The sequence below is a fragment of the Elgaria multicarinata genome, chromosome 2 (genome assembly GCF_023053635.1).
Source record: "Elgaria multicarinata webbii isolate HBS135686 ecotype San Diego chromosome 2, rElgMul1.1.pri, whole genome shotgun sequence".
In the NCBI taxonomy this organism is placed as follows: Eukaryota; Metazoa; Chordata; class Lepidosauria; order Squamata; family Anguidae; genus Elgaria; species Elgaria multicarinata.
The window spans coordinates 91,193,700-91,205,966 of NC_086172.1; the positions used below are offsets into that span (position 1 = coordinate 91,193,700).

The 12,267-nt window shown below is 46.3% G+C and overlaps 1 protein-coding gene across 2 annotated transcripts in view; it reads right to left on the minus strand.

The window, feature by feature from the left end:
* The window catches only part of CDKN1C (cyclin dependent kinase inhibitor 1C), a 471,039-nt gene extending 459,249 nt beyond the window's left edge, over positions 1-11,790 (minus strand). Inside the window, exons 1-3 of one of the 2 annotated variants that reach the window (XR_010025055.1) lie at positions 10,896-11,790; positions 10,188-10,314; positions 9,302-9,406 (exon numbers count right to left, since the gene is read on the minus strand). Coding sequence is in view for 1 of the 2 variants with exons in the window: in XM_063117171.1 (XP_062973241.1) it covers positions 10,193-10,314; positions 10,896-11,511 (738 nt within the window). In the remaining variant the exon portion in view is untranslated. Of the gene's footprint in view, positions 1-8,654; positions 9,407-10,187; positions 10,315-10,895 lie in introns of those variants that run through there. The other variant, XM_063117171.1, reaches the window with a different exon arrangement.
* Positions 11,791-12,267: the final 477 nt, after the last annotated feature.

Sequence of the window (12,267 nt, forward strand, 5' to 3'; positions counted from 1 at the left end):
AGATGGCAATAGAGCAGTGAATAGCTCTCAGTATACGATTTAGGAAACATACAAGCAAACAAACTAAATATCTATGAACTTCCATATCTTGTATATCCCAAACATGTTCATCTGTAGCAGAAAACATGCTGTGGCATTTTAGAGACCAGTAAGGGCCTTTCCCATTCCTAAGGATCATTTTGAGTGCAATAAATGCCCAGCTATGACTCATTCATTATGGCCTAGCCAAATCGTCCACCATGTGTTGTTTCTGTTGCAGGGAAATCATGTTTGTCTAACACTCAAAAACACAATATTTTGTCTGGGGAGGGAGAGACATTTTTCTCTTTAGCAGATACATCAGTTGAAATAATATTGTGTGGATTGTGGATTCAAGAGCGTCACAGGCACATATTAGATCATTCATCCCCAAGTCTACTCAAATATAATGGAATGTCAAATAACGGAGAATAAATTTTGGACTTCCTAAAAGCTTTTGACAAAGTACCTAACCAAACACTCATAAATAAATTCAACAAATGTGGAATAAGGGGACAGGTCTACTTAAGGATTACTAACTGGTTAAACAACAAGAAGCAGAGAGTAGGAATAAACAGATGGTTCTCATAACAGAGAAAAATGTCTTGCAGAAATCCATTTCTCCAAATATCTGTATTGGGTCTAGTCTTATTTGACTTTCTCATAAATGATCTGGAGTTAGGGGCAAGTAGTGAGTTGGCCAAGTTTGACATCAAATTATTCAGGGTCATGAAAATTCAAAAGGACTGAGAAAAGCTCCAAAAGGATCTCTCCAGACTGGATGAATGAGAAACAAAATGGCAGAATTGAACATAAGGTTCTGTAAAGTGATGTACACTGGGACAGAAAATCCTAACTACGCATATACACTGATGGAGTTTCAACTGGCAGTAACTAATCAGGAAAAAGAGAACTTGGTGTCATGGTGGATAGCTCACTGAAAATTTAAACTCTGTGTGCGGCGGCTGTGAGAAAGGCAATTCCATGCTAGGGATTATTTGAGAAAAGGTTTGAAACAAAAACTGCCCTTATCTTAGCACACGCATACAAAAATACGTTGCAGATGAATTTGAAATAGAATGGACGCTTCTGGTCGCCTCAGCTAGAAAAAGTATAGCATAAAACTAGAAAAGGTGCAGAAAGGGGCAACCCAAACATAACTAAAGGGGGACATGATAGAAGTTTACACAATTATACATGATGTGGTGAAATGGGTAGATGTTTTTCTTCCTCTCTTAAAACATTAACAATCAGGGTGATCTTATTTAAATTTATTGGCAGTAGATGAAGGACAGATTTTTTTTAGGTATTTTCCACACAACACATCAACACACGATTTTTATGTATTTTATTGTTGCAAGCCACCTTGTAAGGGCTTCTGCTCTAAAAGGCAGCCAAGAAATGTTTTAAATAAATAAATAAATTATAGAATTCGTGAACACAAAACATGATGGACACTACCTCTGATGACTTTAAAAGGGGAAGATCATAGATTCATTTAAGATAGGTTGATCAATGTCTATTAATCTTGGTGGCTATATACCATCTCCAGGTTCTGAGATACAATGCCATTGAATACCAGCGGCTGCGGAACATTGGTTGGAGCAGGATATTGCTTTCAGACTCTGCTTATGGCTTTCTTGGAAACATCTGATTGCGCTACAGTGGGAAACAGTGTGCTGGTGCGTAACCTTTTGGTCTTATCCAGCACAGTTCCCCTTATGTTCCTATAAAACCACTATATTGGCTTCTCTCCTTTAAAAGCAATTTCGGTTGTGATAAGTACATCTGATGAGCACACTAATATATTGTCATCACATATCTTCTATAAGGCAGAATCCAAATGAATGGTTTTATAAATTCTAGAGCAGATTATTTGAGTGGACACATGTATACCATTCCACCTTCCCCCAAGCCTCTTTTGGGATTTTCAGTCCACATATTGCAGCCTTCCCCAACCTGGTACCTTCCAGATGTATACAGGGCTGGCTGGGGAACATTGGGAGTTGTAGGCCAACACATCTGGAAGAAACCATATTGAGGAAGACTAACATATTGGATAATAACAGGGAGTAACAAGCAACACAATACCTCATTTCCATGCCATTTTGTGAACTTTTCACCATTTTGTTGGGTTTGTTTTTGTTTGTTTTTCAGACATTGCATATTCTTTCAATTGTTTTCAAGTTCTATGAAGGCTCATCCTCTCCCGTGATGGGACATCCATCTCCCCCAAATTGATCTTTAAAACAGCAGCAAGTGCAAATGTGAATATTTCCTGAAGCATCCAACCCCAGCCTTTTCCCATCCATAACGTGAGGAACAGGGCATTATATTGCAGATGCTGGGCTGGGGCTACCTACAGCCTAGTGCTAAGCAGACATCCCCTCCCTCAACATCTTGAAAGGCCCCAACTAAGTCATCTTAGGCATCAGCCTACTGTGCTGGCTGGGGCTGATGGGAGTTGCAATCCATGAACATCTGGCTGCCCATACCCAGGCCTACCACACTAGATGGATAAAGTGGATTGAAATGGTGGTAGAAACACATACAACAGAAGCAAGGAAGAGTTTTCTGTCTAAACTTGCATAGGAGTAGGCCCTTGGTCTGGGATAAGCTGTTGTGGACCAGCTGGAAGTTGATACAATAGAAGCTATACTAAAGCCACTATCCAGCAGTTAGATGTGCTTAAACTCTGGATTGTGGCCTAAATTAGCAGAGTAAGCGCCACAAATAATGGAAGTGCAAAAAAGAAAAAGAAAAACAACCAATACTAAGATAGCTGAAGAGCTCCCCTTGAGTACAAAGAGCTCGACTTTCTCATCTTAAGACATTTGCGGGAGCATCCCAGATACAAGGTTAGCTGCCAAGCTCTTTCTGTAAAGATAAATAGGATGCTTTGAAAGCGGCTAAACTCCTAAATCAGTTAATAACTGCCTGAGGGTGGCTTCGTGCACCTTGGGGGGAGGGGGAGGGGAAGACTGCCGCAGCGGCCGGTCCATCTGAAGTATTTGAAGGCTGCGCGCAGGGATCTTTCATTTCAGAAGCTCCTATTATTAGCCGAGGGGGGGTTGGGCCGAGACAATGGGAGTCCCAAAGACACCTGCTTGCTTGAAAGCAAGAGAAAAGCCCGTAAATCCTGGAGGATCCAGCTGCCTCCCTCTATGTATTGTAGCCTTTTAATAAGGAAGGGGGGGTGAAGCCATTTCCCGCCCCCCGCGCGCCCTCTTCTCCTTTTCAAAAGGGAAAATCGCCTCCAATCCCCGCCGCGGACAGAGGCGGACGATGAAATTATCCCTTTCTCTGATTAAGTGATCATACAGTGGGGCGGTAATCAATGTTACTTTTATTTTGAGGGGCGTTTCATAATATTAATCCGCAAGGAGAGAGGCAGCTTAGAGCGAGGGGGCAGGTTTTCAACCCATCCCACGGGGCTGCTGCTGGGTTCTGAGATGGACGGGGGCTCCCCGATCTCACAGAAAGGGGGAGTGATGCCCGGGGATCAGGCGTCTTCGATTCATTCAGGCGCTAGGCTGGGACCCAAGCAAGGCCTCACCGACTACTGCTACGGCCACCAAGCGCGCCATCCTATGCAATGTGAGACTCAACCCCCCTCCCCTACAATTCCCGGAATGCATGCTTCGACTGAAAAAAGACCTACAATTCCCAGCATGCCCCAGGCACCGACGAAGGACCTACAATTCCCAGCTGGGGCATCTTGGGAAGTTTAGGTCCTTTTTCGGTGTAAACATGCGTAGAATGGCGCCCTAAAGTATTGAAACCGAACAATCCCACCGCAGCCTGGTCGTGGGAAGATTTTGCTAGAGGGGGTCGTTTTGGAACTTCTTTATGTAGCAGAAACGGGGTCCGAACGAAAGGAAGAGATCACTCCCAATCCGAAGGCAGAAGCACATTTCAAAGATAGCACTGGGGATCGAATGGAAGGGACCGTGCGGAAGGGGGAAAGATCAACGGTTCCACCACTGTGCCGTACTCGTTTTCTCTTTAGCACCAGTCAGATCTCTGGGAAACCCGGATCCTGCTACCGGATCCTCTTCTCGATCCTTGCCGTTTCCCCTACGTCCGACACCTCCTCTCTTGATTTCCCTCCCTGAAACACCACAACTCCTGGGACGCTAAAAGTGAGCGTGCCTCAAACGATCGGGCTTCCTTCCACCTGACTGGAAAGGATCGGGCAAGGTGTCCAAGCCTTGCTGCTGCACCCCCACCCACCCCCACACCCACACCCACACACAGAGCTCCGGTGCGCCCTTCGGCCCTTTCAGCCGATTCGCTGCGACTCTTTCAACATCCACAGACCCCATGGAGCAGACGCTCGTGACGTTGCAAAGCTTCTCTCTGCAAAAGGCGAGACTTTAATAGATCTCGGGGGGGGGGGGGAGAGACACACACACCCGGCCCTCCCCCTCCCCCCAAATCGTACGGATTTCTAAACGCCTTTACGCGGAAGCAGGTTCCAGTGAATCAGATGGGAAATTGCTTCCATGTAAGCCCGTTTGAAGCGAGGGGTTCGCTGTAAGTCAGCGATCGATCAAAAGACTCGGCAGACACGTTTCAACTTCGAGCTGCTGCTGCTGGGCGCGGGCCGGGGACAAAGATTTCAGCGAACGCGCCGGGCTCCAAACCGCGGCGGTGTTGCAAGTGGGGGAGGAGTCAAAAGGGTCACTATGTGCCACTTATGAATATTTTAGCACAACGTCAGAGGAGCAAATAAGCGAGCCGCGGAAGTTACCGTAAAACCCAGAAGAGATTCGTCCACACACACAAAGAGCCGTATCAATTTCACTTTAACTAGCTTTTCCCTATTGTTCTACTGGTACGTTGGGAGACAGATGAACAGACATTAAAGTTTTACCTTCTTTACTGAAGCTACTAGAACTCTCATTTTCCCGTTTACAGTCTGATCCTAAACCTGTTTACTCGGAAGTCCCGCTGATGATGAATTTTTGTAATGAGTTGTTTAAGCAAGTAAAGTTGCACTCAGGGCCGGGCCAAGCTGGTAATAGGCCCGGGCCAGATGGGAAATGTAGGCCACATTTCAAACTGCTCATTAAGTATTTTTTAATCAGTTCTAAATGCATATGAACTAGAACGCTTTATAAAAATGGTAATGGAAAGCACTTTTATTCAAGATGTATATAAGACATCACTTCTTATATATTCAGAAATGCTTTACGTGCTTTTCTTTGGGCAAATTCATCAACAACAGAAAAATCAAGCAACTTTGCCCAGGGGGACTCGGAGTAGGCCCCCTCAAAATTATAGGCCCATGCCAACTGGCCCCACTGCCCGCCCCCTCTGCCCAGCCCTGGTTGCACTCATACAGCCTTATCCTAGGCATGTTTACTTGTCTGTTTACTTACTCCAAGGTAAACATATATTTGTTTACTTGTGTGTAGCTGAGTTTAAGGACGTCAGTATGCTGCTGCTATTTAAATGCTCATTCCTAAGCAGTTTTATATCCTGATTCTAAAAACCTTTGGGATAGCCTTGAAAAAAAGTAGGTGTGCCTAACAAAGCCCACAAAGAGCTTTTAGGTTTGCAGTCCTAAACACAATTACTTGGAAATGCCCCGTTAAAATCTATGGGAAACTTTCAACTCTCAGTGGAAGAGTTCACATTCTTCAGTTTCTTTACTTGAAATCAATGGAGGTTAAAAGGGCTCAACTTTAACTAGATGGTATCCTTAAGAAGGCAAATATTTTTATGCTTAACCTGGGCTGGGAGTTCCATTTATTTCAATGTGTTTAGGGATATCTTTTTGATAAGCACATTTATATGAAAGAAAAGTTCAATTCAGATCCATGGGTTTAAATATCCTACAGAACTTTACTTGGAAGCCTTAGCTCAAAATCAGTCATATCAATTTCATTGGTACGTATTGCCAAGTACCATAGGATCATAACTTTAAAGGTATCTGCCTAGTGGGGGTAGAGGAAATAAAAAAAATTTTAATTGATAGCCAGGATTTTGAAGATCAGGAAGATTTAAGAGAGGGAATTCTTTGGAGGCCTTTAGAAGCATGCAGAAGAGATGCAATATTTTGTAAAGATATAAACTATTGTGGACAAGACCACAATGGCTCTTGGCTATTGTGTTAAGGATTAAGGGCTCCCTGAGTGCATTGACATAGCCGAAGAACCACTGTGGTTTATCGTGCCAATGATCCGTAAATAACGGGTCACTAGGAGATTTAATCGGCCAGTTCAAATCCTTGCAATGGTGTGTGAGGGGTGTGCCAGAGTATGGCACATGTCAATGGAAATGGAGGCACCTAAGAACGTACCATCAGTCAAGGCCTGCTTTGCAAGAACAGGGTGTTTATGTGGTGGAGCAGCAAAGTGGCTCTTAAGTCTCCTGTTACACCTTTTCATCTGATGAGGAAGCAAGCTCTAGTCCACAAAAGCTTATGCCATCTCTGTCTTTAAGTTGCCAGAAGACAGAGCACAGCTACTCTCTGAAAACCTTTCCATGGATAAATGTGGATTGCACTCTTGTTAAAGGGCAATACACATTTCTATGAAATCAGTGGGGAAATGTTCCCAGAGTTCCTTGAGTCAAAACACTTTTTTCTTCTCTCAATACTACAGTCCTAAAACTGTTCTAAACTTGGAATTAAATTACACAGTAGTATAATTGCTACTTATTTATGGATTACACAAGTGCATCTTTGCCATTATAGTGCAGGGAGGAAATGTGACCAATCAAAGCTCACCAGCATCTGGATCTCTATGAAAGCATAAGAGCATAAGAAGAGCCATCAGATCAAGGGTCCACCTAGACCAGTTTTCTGTTCACGCAGTGGCCAATTAGCTGCCCATGGAAAGCCCACAAGCAGGACATGAATACAACAGCATCTTCCCACCCATGTTCCCCAGAAGCAACTGGTGTACATAGCCATACTGCAGGTAGTTTTTACATAAACATATTGGGCTGGATCCAGACTTCTCTTATTTTAGAGTAGTTCCATCAATATCAAGTTGCTTTGGAGCAGATTTGGAGGGCTACAGGGGGAGGGGAAATCTGGTCCACCAGTGGTAATCATTACACTGGCAGTGTGTGTGTGTGTGTGTGTGTGTTTGTACACCACTGGATACAACCCAAAGACGCTAAACACCAATACCTTTCTCAGAAGGTGGGCGATAAAAGCTTTCCCCTCCTTTAAGCTGGCTGTTTTGTCAATAAAGGAGACAGATTTTTTAAACATACAGAACACCTAGATGCCAGCTATTCGAGGTGGGGGGGGGAATAATAGCTTTCATAGAATCTTCCAACTGTCCACTCCCTTTCCCTTGTTCCTCAAGACACATCCAAGGAATGGGTTAATAGCAGTCATGCTGTGCCTTTAGCAGCTGAGCACCAGTTAACCTCCTGAGGCTTTACACCTCAAATTGTAAATACTCTAAGCTCGAGATCACTGCTACTGAAGTCAGTTCCCCTTCCTTCCAAAAGGGTGTGTGGGACTCAGGGTGCTAGCAAGGTCACCAACTTTTCAACCAGTCTTTGCAGCCACTCAATCTGCAGTAAGTAGCAGCTGAAAAGTATTGATCTCCATGCCAGGAAAAGCTTCACTTGCTTATTTTTGCAAATCAAGCTTGTTACTGAGAAAGCCTCAACTAGTTCTTGGCAACTGTGGCTATTAGACTAATGGGGTGGGGTTGTACTCTTAATAGTGTAAACTCATTGGGTCTTGTATGAACAGATGACCAGTAGGTAGAGTCTCCAAATGGTAACCAGTAGCTTGATATAATTCAAGCAATGGATTGTTTAATAACCAGATAATAGGAAATACACACTAGAAAGCATGAACCATATCTAACAAGCCACTGTCAGTGGGATTTATCTGTTATACAGATTACTTGTGCCATTGATTTCAATGGAATTGGGGCTCGTGGTGTTCACTTTTTTTGGCTAATGTCAATCAAAGTAACACACCATGTTGCAAAAAAAATGTTTTGAATGCTCCTGCATGTTATGTAGCAAAATTGTCTGCATCCAAACTTGTTATGAAGTTGTTCGAGTGCTAAATGCATAGGATTACATTTAGAATGCAAGTCTGCTCTGAGGAAGCCCAATTCAGTTCAATGGTGCTCTCTCCCAAGTCTGCAAGTCTGCTCTGAGGAAGCCCAATTCAGTTCAATGGTGCTCTCTCCCAAGTCTGCTCTGAGGAAGCCCAATTCAGTTCAATGGTGCTCTCTCCCAAGTATGCATAGGATTGCAGCCTAAATTTATTTTTATCTTAACTGTCAGGATATCAAGTTTCTTATCCAACATCCCCGTCCAGTCCTCCCTCTCATCCCTAGAGTCCTCTACACACATGCACACACAATATTCTGGCGATTTCCCCAAACTTCCAGAGCAGATTTAGGAAGCTGTGGCGAGTGGGGGGGGGGAAATCCAATTTGCTGGTGTTTTACATTCTGTCTGCAGATGAACACAGCTGGATTTCATCCCATGCATGCAGGGACTGATGGCCATCTATTATGTAAGGAACAAATGGTAATTGTGTAATATTGGAAATTATGAAATGTGTTTTTAAAAGTGAAAGAAAATGAAGAGGTGTGTGTGAGTTCTAATTAAAACCACTCAAGGAGAAAAGCTATAGAAACCAAGGCTCATTGACATTGGATTCCTTTTTATTTTAACATTGTGGCATAAATTTGCAATGGCAGTGGTACAGACCGGCTCAGGAACCATTGTTATCAGATTTCTTTCAAGTAATAACTAAAGTAATTTTGATTCATAGCTACATTTTGTGAATGCAAAAAACCCACTATAAAAATAATTTTACATTTTTGTAAATAACAACAAAAAGCAAATATATAGTGCCCTTTGGCTTAACCAAATAAGAAACAAAACCAAAAACACAGAACAGACTACTGGGTATCAGCCGAAGTTATCCGCCTTTTGACATAAATAGAAAATATAAGTTAGTATAACTCTTAAGTTGTTTGTATTTTTATTTTTTTACAAATATACATTTTTTTATTTTTTGTACTGAGAAATCAGCAGAGATTAAACATTTATATAAGTGACTTTAAAGCTTTTACACTTCTGGCCAGTGTACTCACATTAGGCATAATACATTTTTTAATATTGAACACATAATACATTGCACAGTTGTAAATTAACACTGCTCCGTCAGGTGGCTTGTCATCAGCCACTTTTGCTACATGGAAGTACAAGCAGTTCCTTCTGGGGCACGGGTGGAAGAAGAGGAACAAGAGCAAAAAATAAAAATCAGGCAACTCTTCTTCCACACTCTGGTCTCTCTTGCCAGTCCCTTTGACATGTGGAGAGAAAAGGTCTCTCTCAAGCTCTGGTGTTTCCAAGGAAACAATCACTTCGGTGTAATATAGTGCAAAATCTGCAAGAGAAAATCACCGCTAGTAAGTAAACTTGCACAGAAAACGGAGTTACTGGCAGATAGATACAAAGGAATACAAAAGCCACAAGGGTAAGGCACTAAATGCAGCAGATGACCAAGGAGTAACAGTTCTCAGAAGTGCCCAAACTGATTAAGGCCCCACACATCCCTGGACACAAGTTTCCTTCTTCCAGGCATTGGGCAACTTACAAAATCAAACTCCTTAGCTCTCTCATTCTGGAATTTAGGCACTTCTGAGAACTGTCTCGCCTCTGGCCATTTACGCAGTACAAAGGAAATCCAGAAGACACTGGCCAACCTCTCCCTATCTTCCCTCCCACTAAAATCAGCAGATGAGTCAGCAAGAGCTGCAGAGTCTGGGGAGTGTTTGGCTTGGACGCCACACAATAGCGGACATCAGGACGTTACTCTAAACGGGCGGGCAAGGAAGAGACCAGGCACACACCTGACCAGTCCGGATACTTCTCCTGCGAGTGTCAGCCCGCGGGTTTTAGTTTTAGGTAAGAGGCGCCATTCCCAACCAATCTCGGCCAGCTTTGCAAGCGGCCTCACCCCGTGGCTCCGTCGCTCACAAGGCCCCACCCCTGAAACTCTAGACGCCGACCAAGTTGAAGTTACTACGCTCAGCCCCCTCCGCCCCCGAGTTTCATCCCAACGCAGATCAGGAATCATCCCCACCCCCGCCTCTCCTCCCCCCTCCCTTGAAGTCATAAAAGAAGGGCCGAAACGTGTGTCTGGTGGGAAGGATCAATTAGCTCACCTCGTTCATCGGAGCCTTTTCCGGGGTGTCTTCTCGGAGGGGACAGCAGTGACAGAAGCTGGCAACGCGCTGGCGTGATCCCCGGCCATTCTCGACTCTACGATTCTTTTCCGCTTTGCGAAGAAATCTGGGGAGCGGAGCCAGGAGGGAGGGGGGAGAGAAGAGAAATTAGTGGCGTGTTCGTGTGTGTTGTTTTAAGAAGGTCACTTGAGCCAAAAGCCTTCAGTCTGAAAGAGAGACACACCCCATCCAAGTCGCGACCGGCAGAAAAACAATCGCTCCGCGACCCGCCCTACTGGGCTACGACGCGCACGGCCGCGGCCGAGCTCTTGGCTCCCCCTGTCTGCCGGCGAGCAGCTCTGCAGCTGCTGCCCGGGTTTGTTTACGTCGCCAAAGGAGGCAGCGGCGGCGGGCTCGCCTGCAGAACGCGAGGTGCTGCGTAAGCATTTTCCTGCCCAGCCCAGCCCAGCCCAGCCCCAGGGACCTGCGCGGAATCTTAAACAGCGCCAGCGCCTCCGGGCGACGTTTCTAGACACCCGCTAGGGCACGCACGAGATTGGGCACAGGGGAAGAGCGACACTCGGCCCCTGTAACTGCGGGAGAAGTGGTTTTAATGCGGGAGGGACCAGCTTGGTGTCGCTCCCCCACCCATCCCCGCCGCCGCCCAGAGGCACAAGTGCAACGCAAGCCGATGGCGGCCGTGCTTACCTGTGATGTGAGCTACGCTGGCGGACGATGCCCTTTTGAGAGCCGCAGCGGCACACGGGACAGGCTTGATTGTAATCCCTGAGTAATTGTTGAGCGGATCGGCCCGGTTCTCCTGGTTGAGGCGTTCCTCGCCCGCCGCCGACATAGTGCTTTCCAAGGTGGCCGTCTTGCCCTGCGGGCTCAGCGGGGAGGGGCTCGAAGAAGAAAGCCCCGTCTCCTGCTGCGGAGAGTCCCTGGGCTCCGTCTGCGGAGGCGCCTCCGCGCTGCCCGGCGGCGGCGAAGGCGGCTTCGCTCGGATCACCAACACCGGGAAGCGGCACCTCCCAACCTGCAACGTTTCCCGGTAGAAAGCGGGCACCGAATCGCCCTCCACCTCTTCCCACTGCAGCCTGCCCGAGCCGGCCAGCGGTGTCTCGGTCTGGAAGTTGTAGTCCCAGCGCCTCTGGCCGTCCTCGCAGATCTCCCGCAACTTGCCCTTCAGCTCCCGGTTGAGCTCGTCGTGATCCACCGGGCCAAAGAGGTTCCTGCACACCCCGGTGCGGGCGTGCAACGGAAAAGTCCGACGAGCCGCCAGGCGCTCCAGAGCCGAGGCGCTCGAGAGGTGTACATTGGACATGGTCGTGGCGGCGGCGGCGGCGGGTAGTAAGGAGCGGGCAGGTTCCTTCCTTCGCCCGGGCAGGCGGAAAAGGGGAGCGGGTCCGGGCGCCTTTGCAAATCCAAATCACAGCGTTGGACAGGGAAGCTGCGCTCTCGCCGCTCTTCGGGGCAGAACAACCTGCCTGCGCCCGAATTCCCTCTCACGTAACCTGGCTCCGCTTCTAACAGCCTGCCTGGGGTTGCCCCGCTTTTTAAAGCTCTCACCGAGTGAGTTCGAGCAAAACATCGATTAGCATAATACTATTTCTCTGCAATAACACTCCTGCTATTGGTAGACGCTCCATTCTACCCAGGGCGTCGTTCCGCCTATTCACGGTCGTTATTGGGTGGAGAGCGAACTGTGGCAAGGCGCCAAAAGTGCTTAAGTCCTTGCCATTGGATCGCGTGCTTGTCCGTCACGGCTCTGTTTAGAGTGGGGAATCGGGGGGGAGGAGAAGACGGAGAGAGAAAGGGGAGGCAGTATCTAGCGATTTAAAGAGATGGTTGAGTAACATGACACCAGCCCACGTAGAGCGCACTGCTCCCTTTGTTTGCAGTCGGAGACGGCCGCTTCTTTGCAATCGCATTTTTTGTTATCATCATTGCTTCTTTTTTCTTTTCTTTTTTACACAACACTGATGGGCACTAGTGTAAGCACAGAAGTGTAGAGTTGTTCGGGTTTTTTCTTTCTTTCTTCTCTGTTTGCAACAGTAAACCGCTTTTCCACCCAACATTT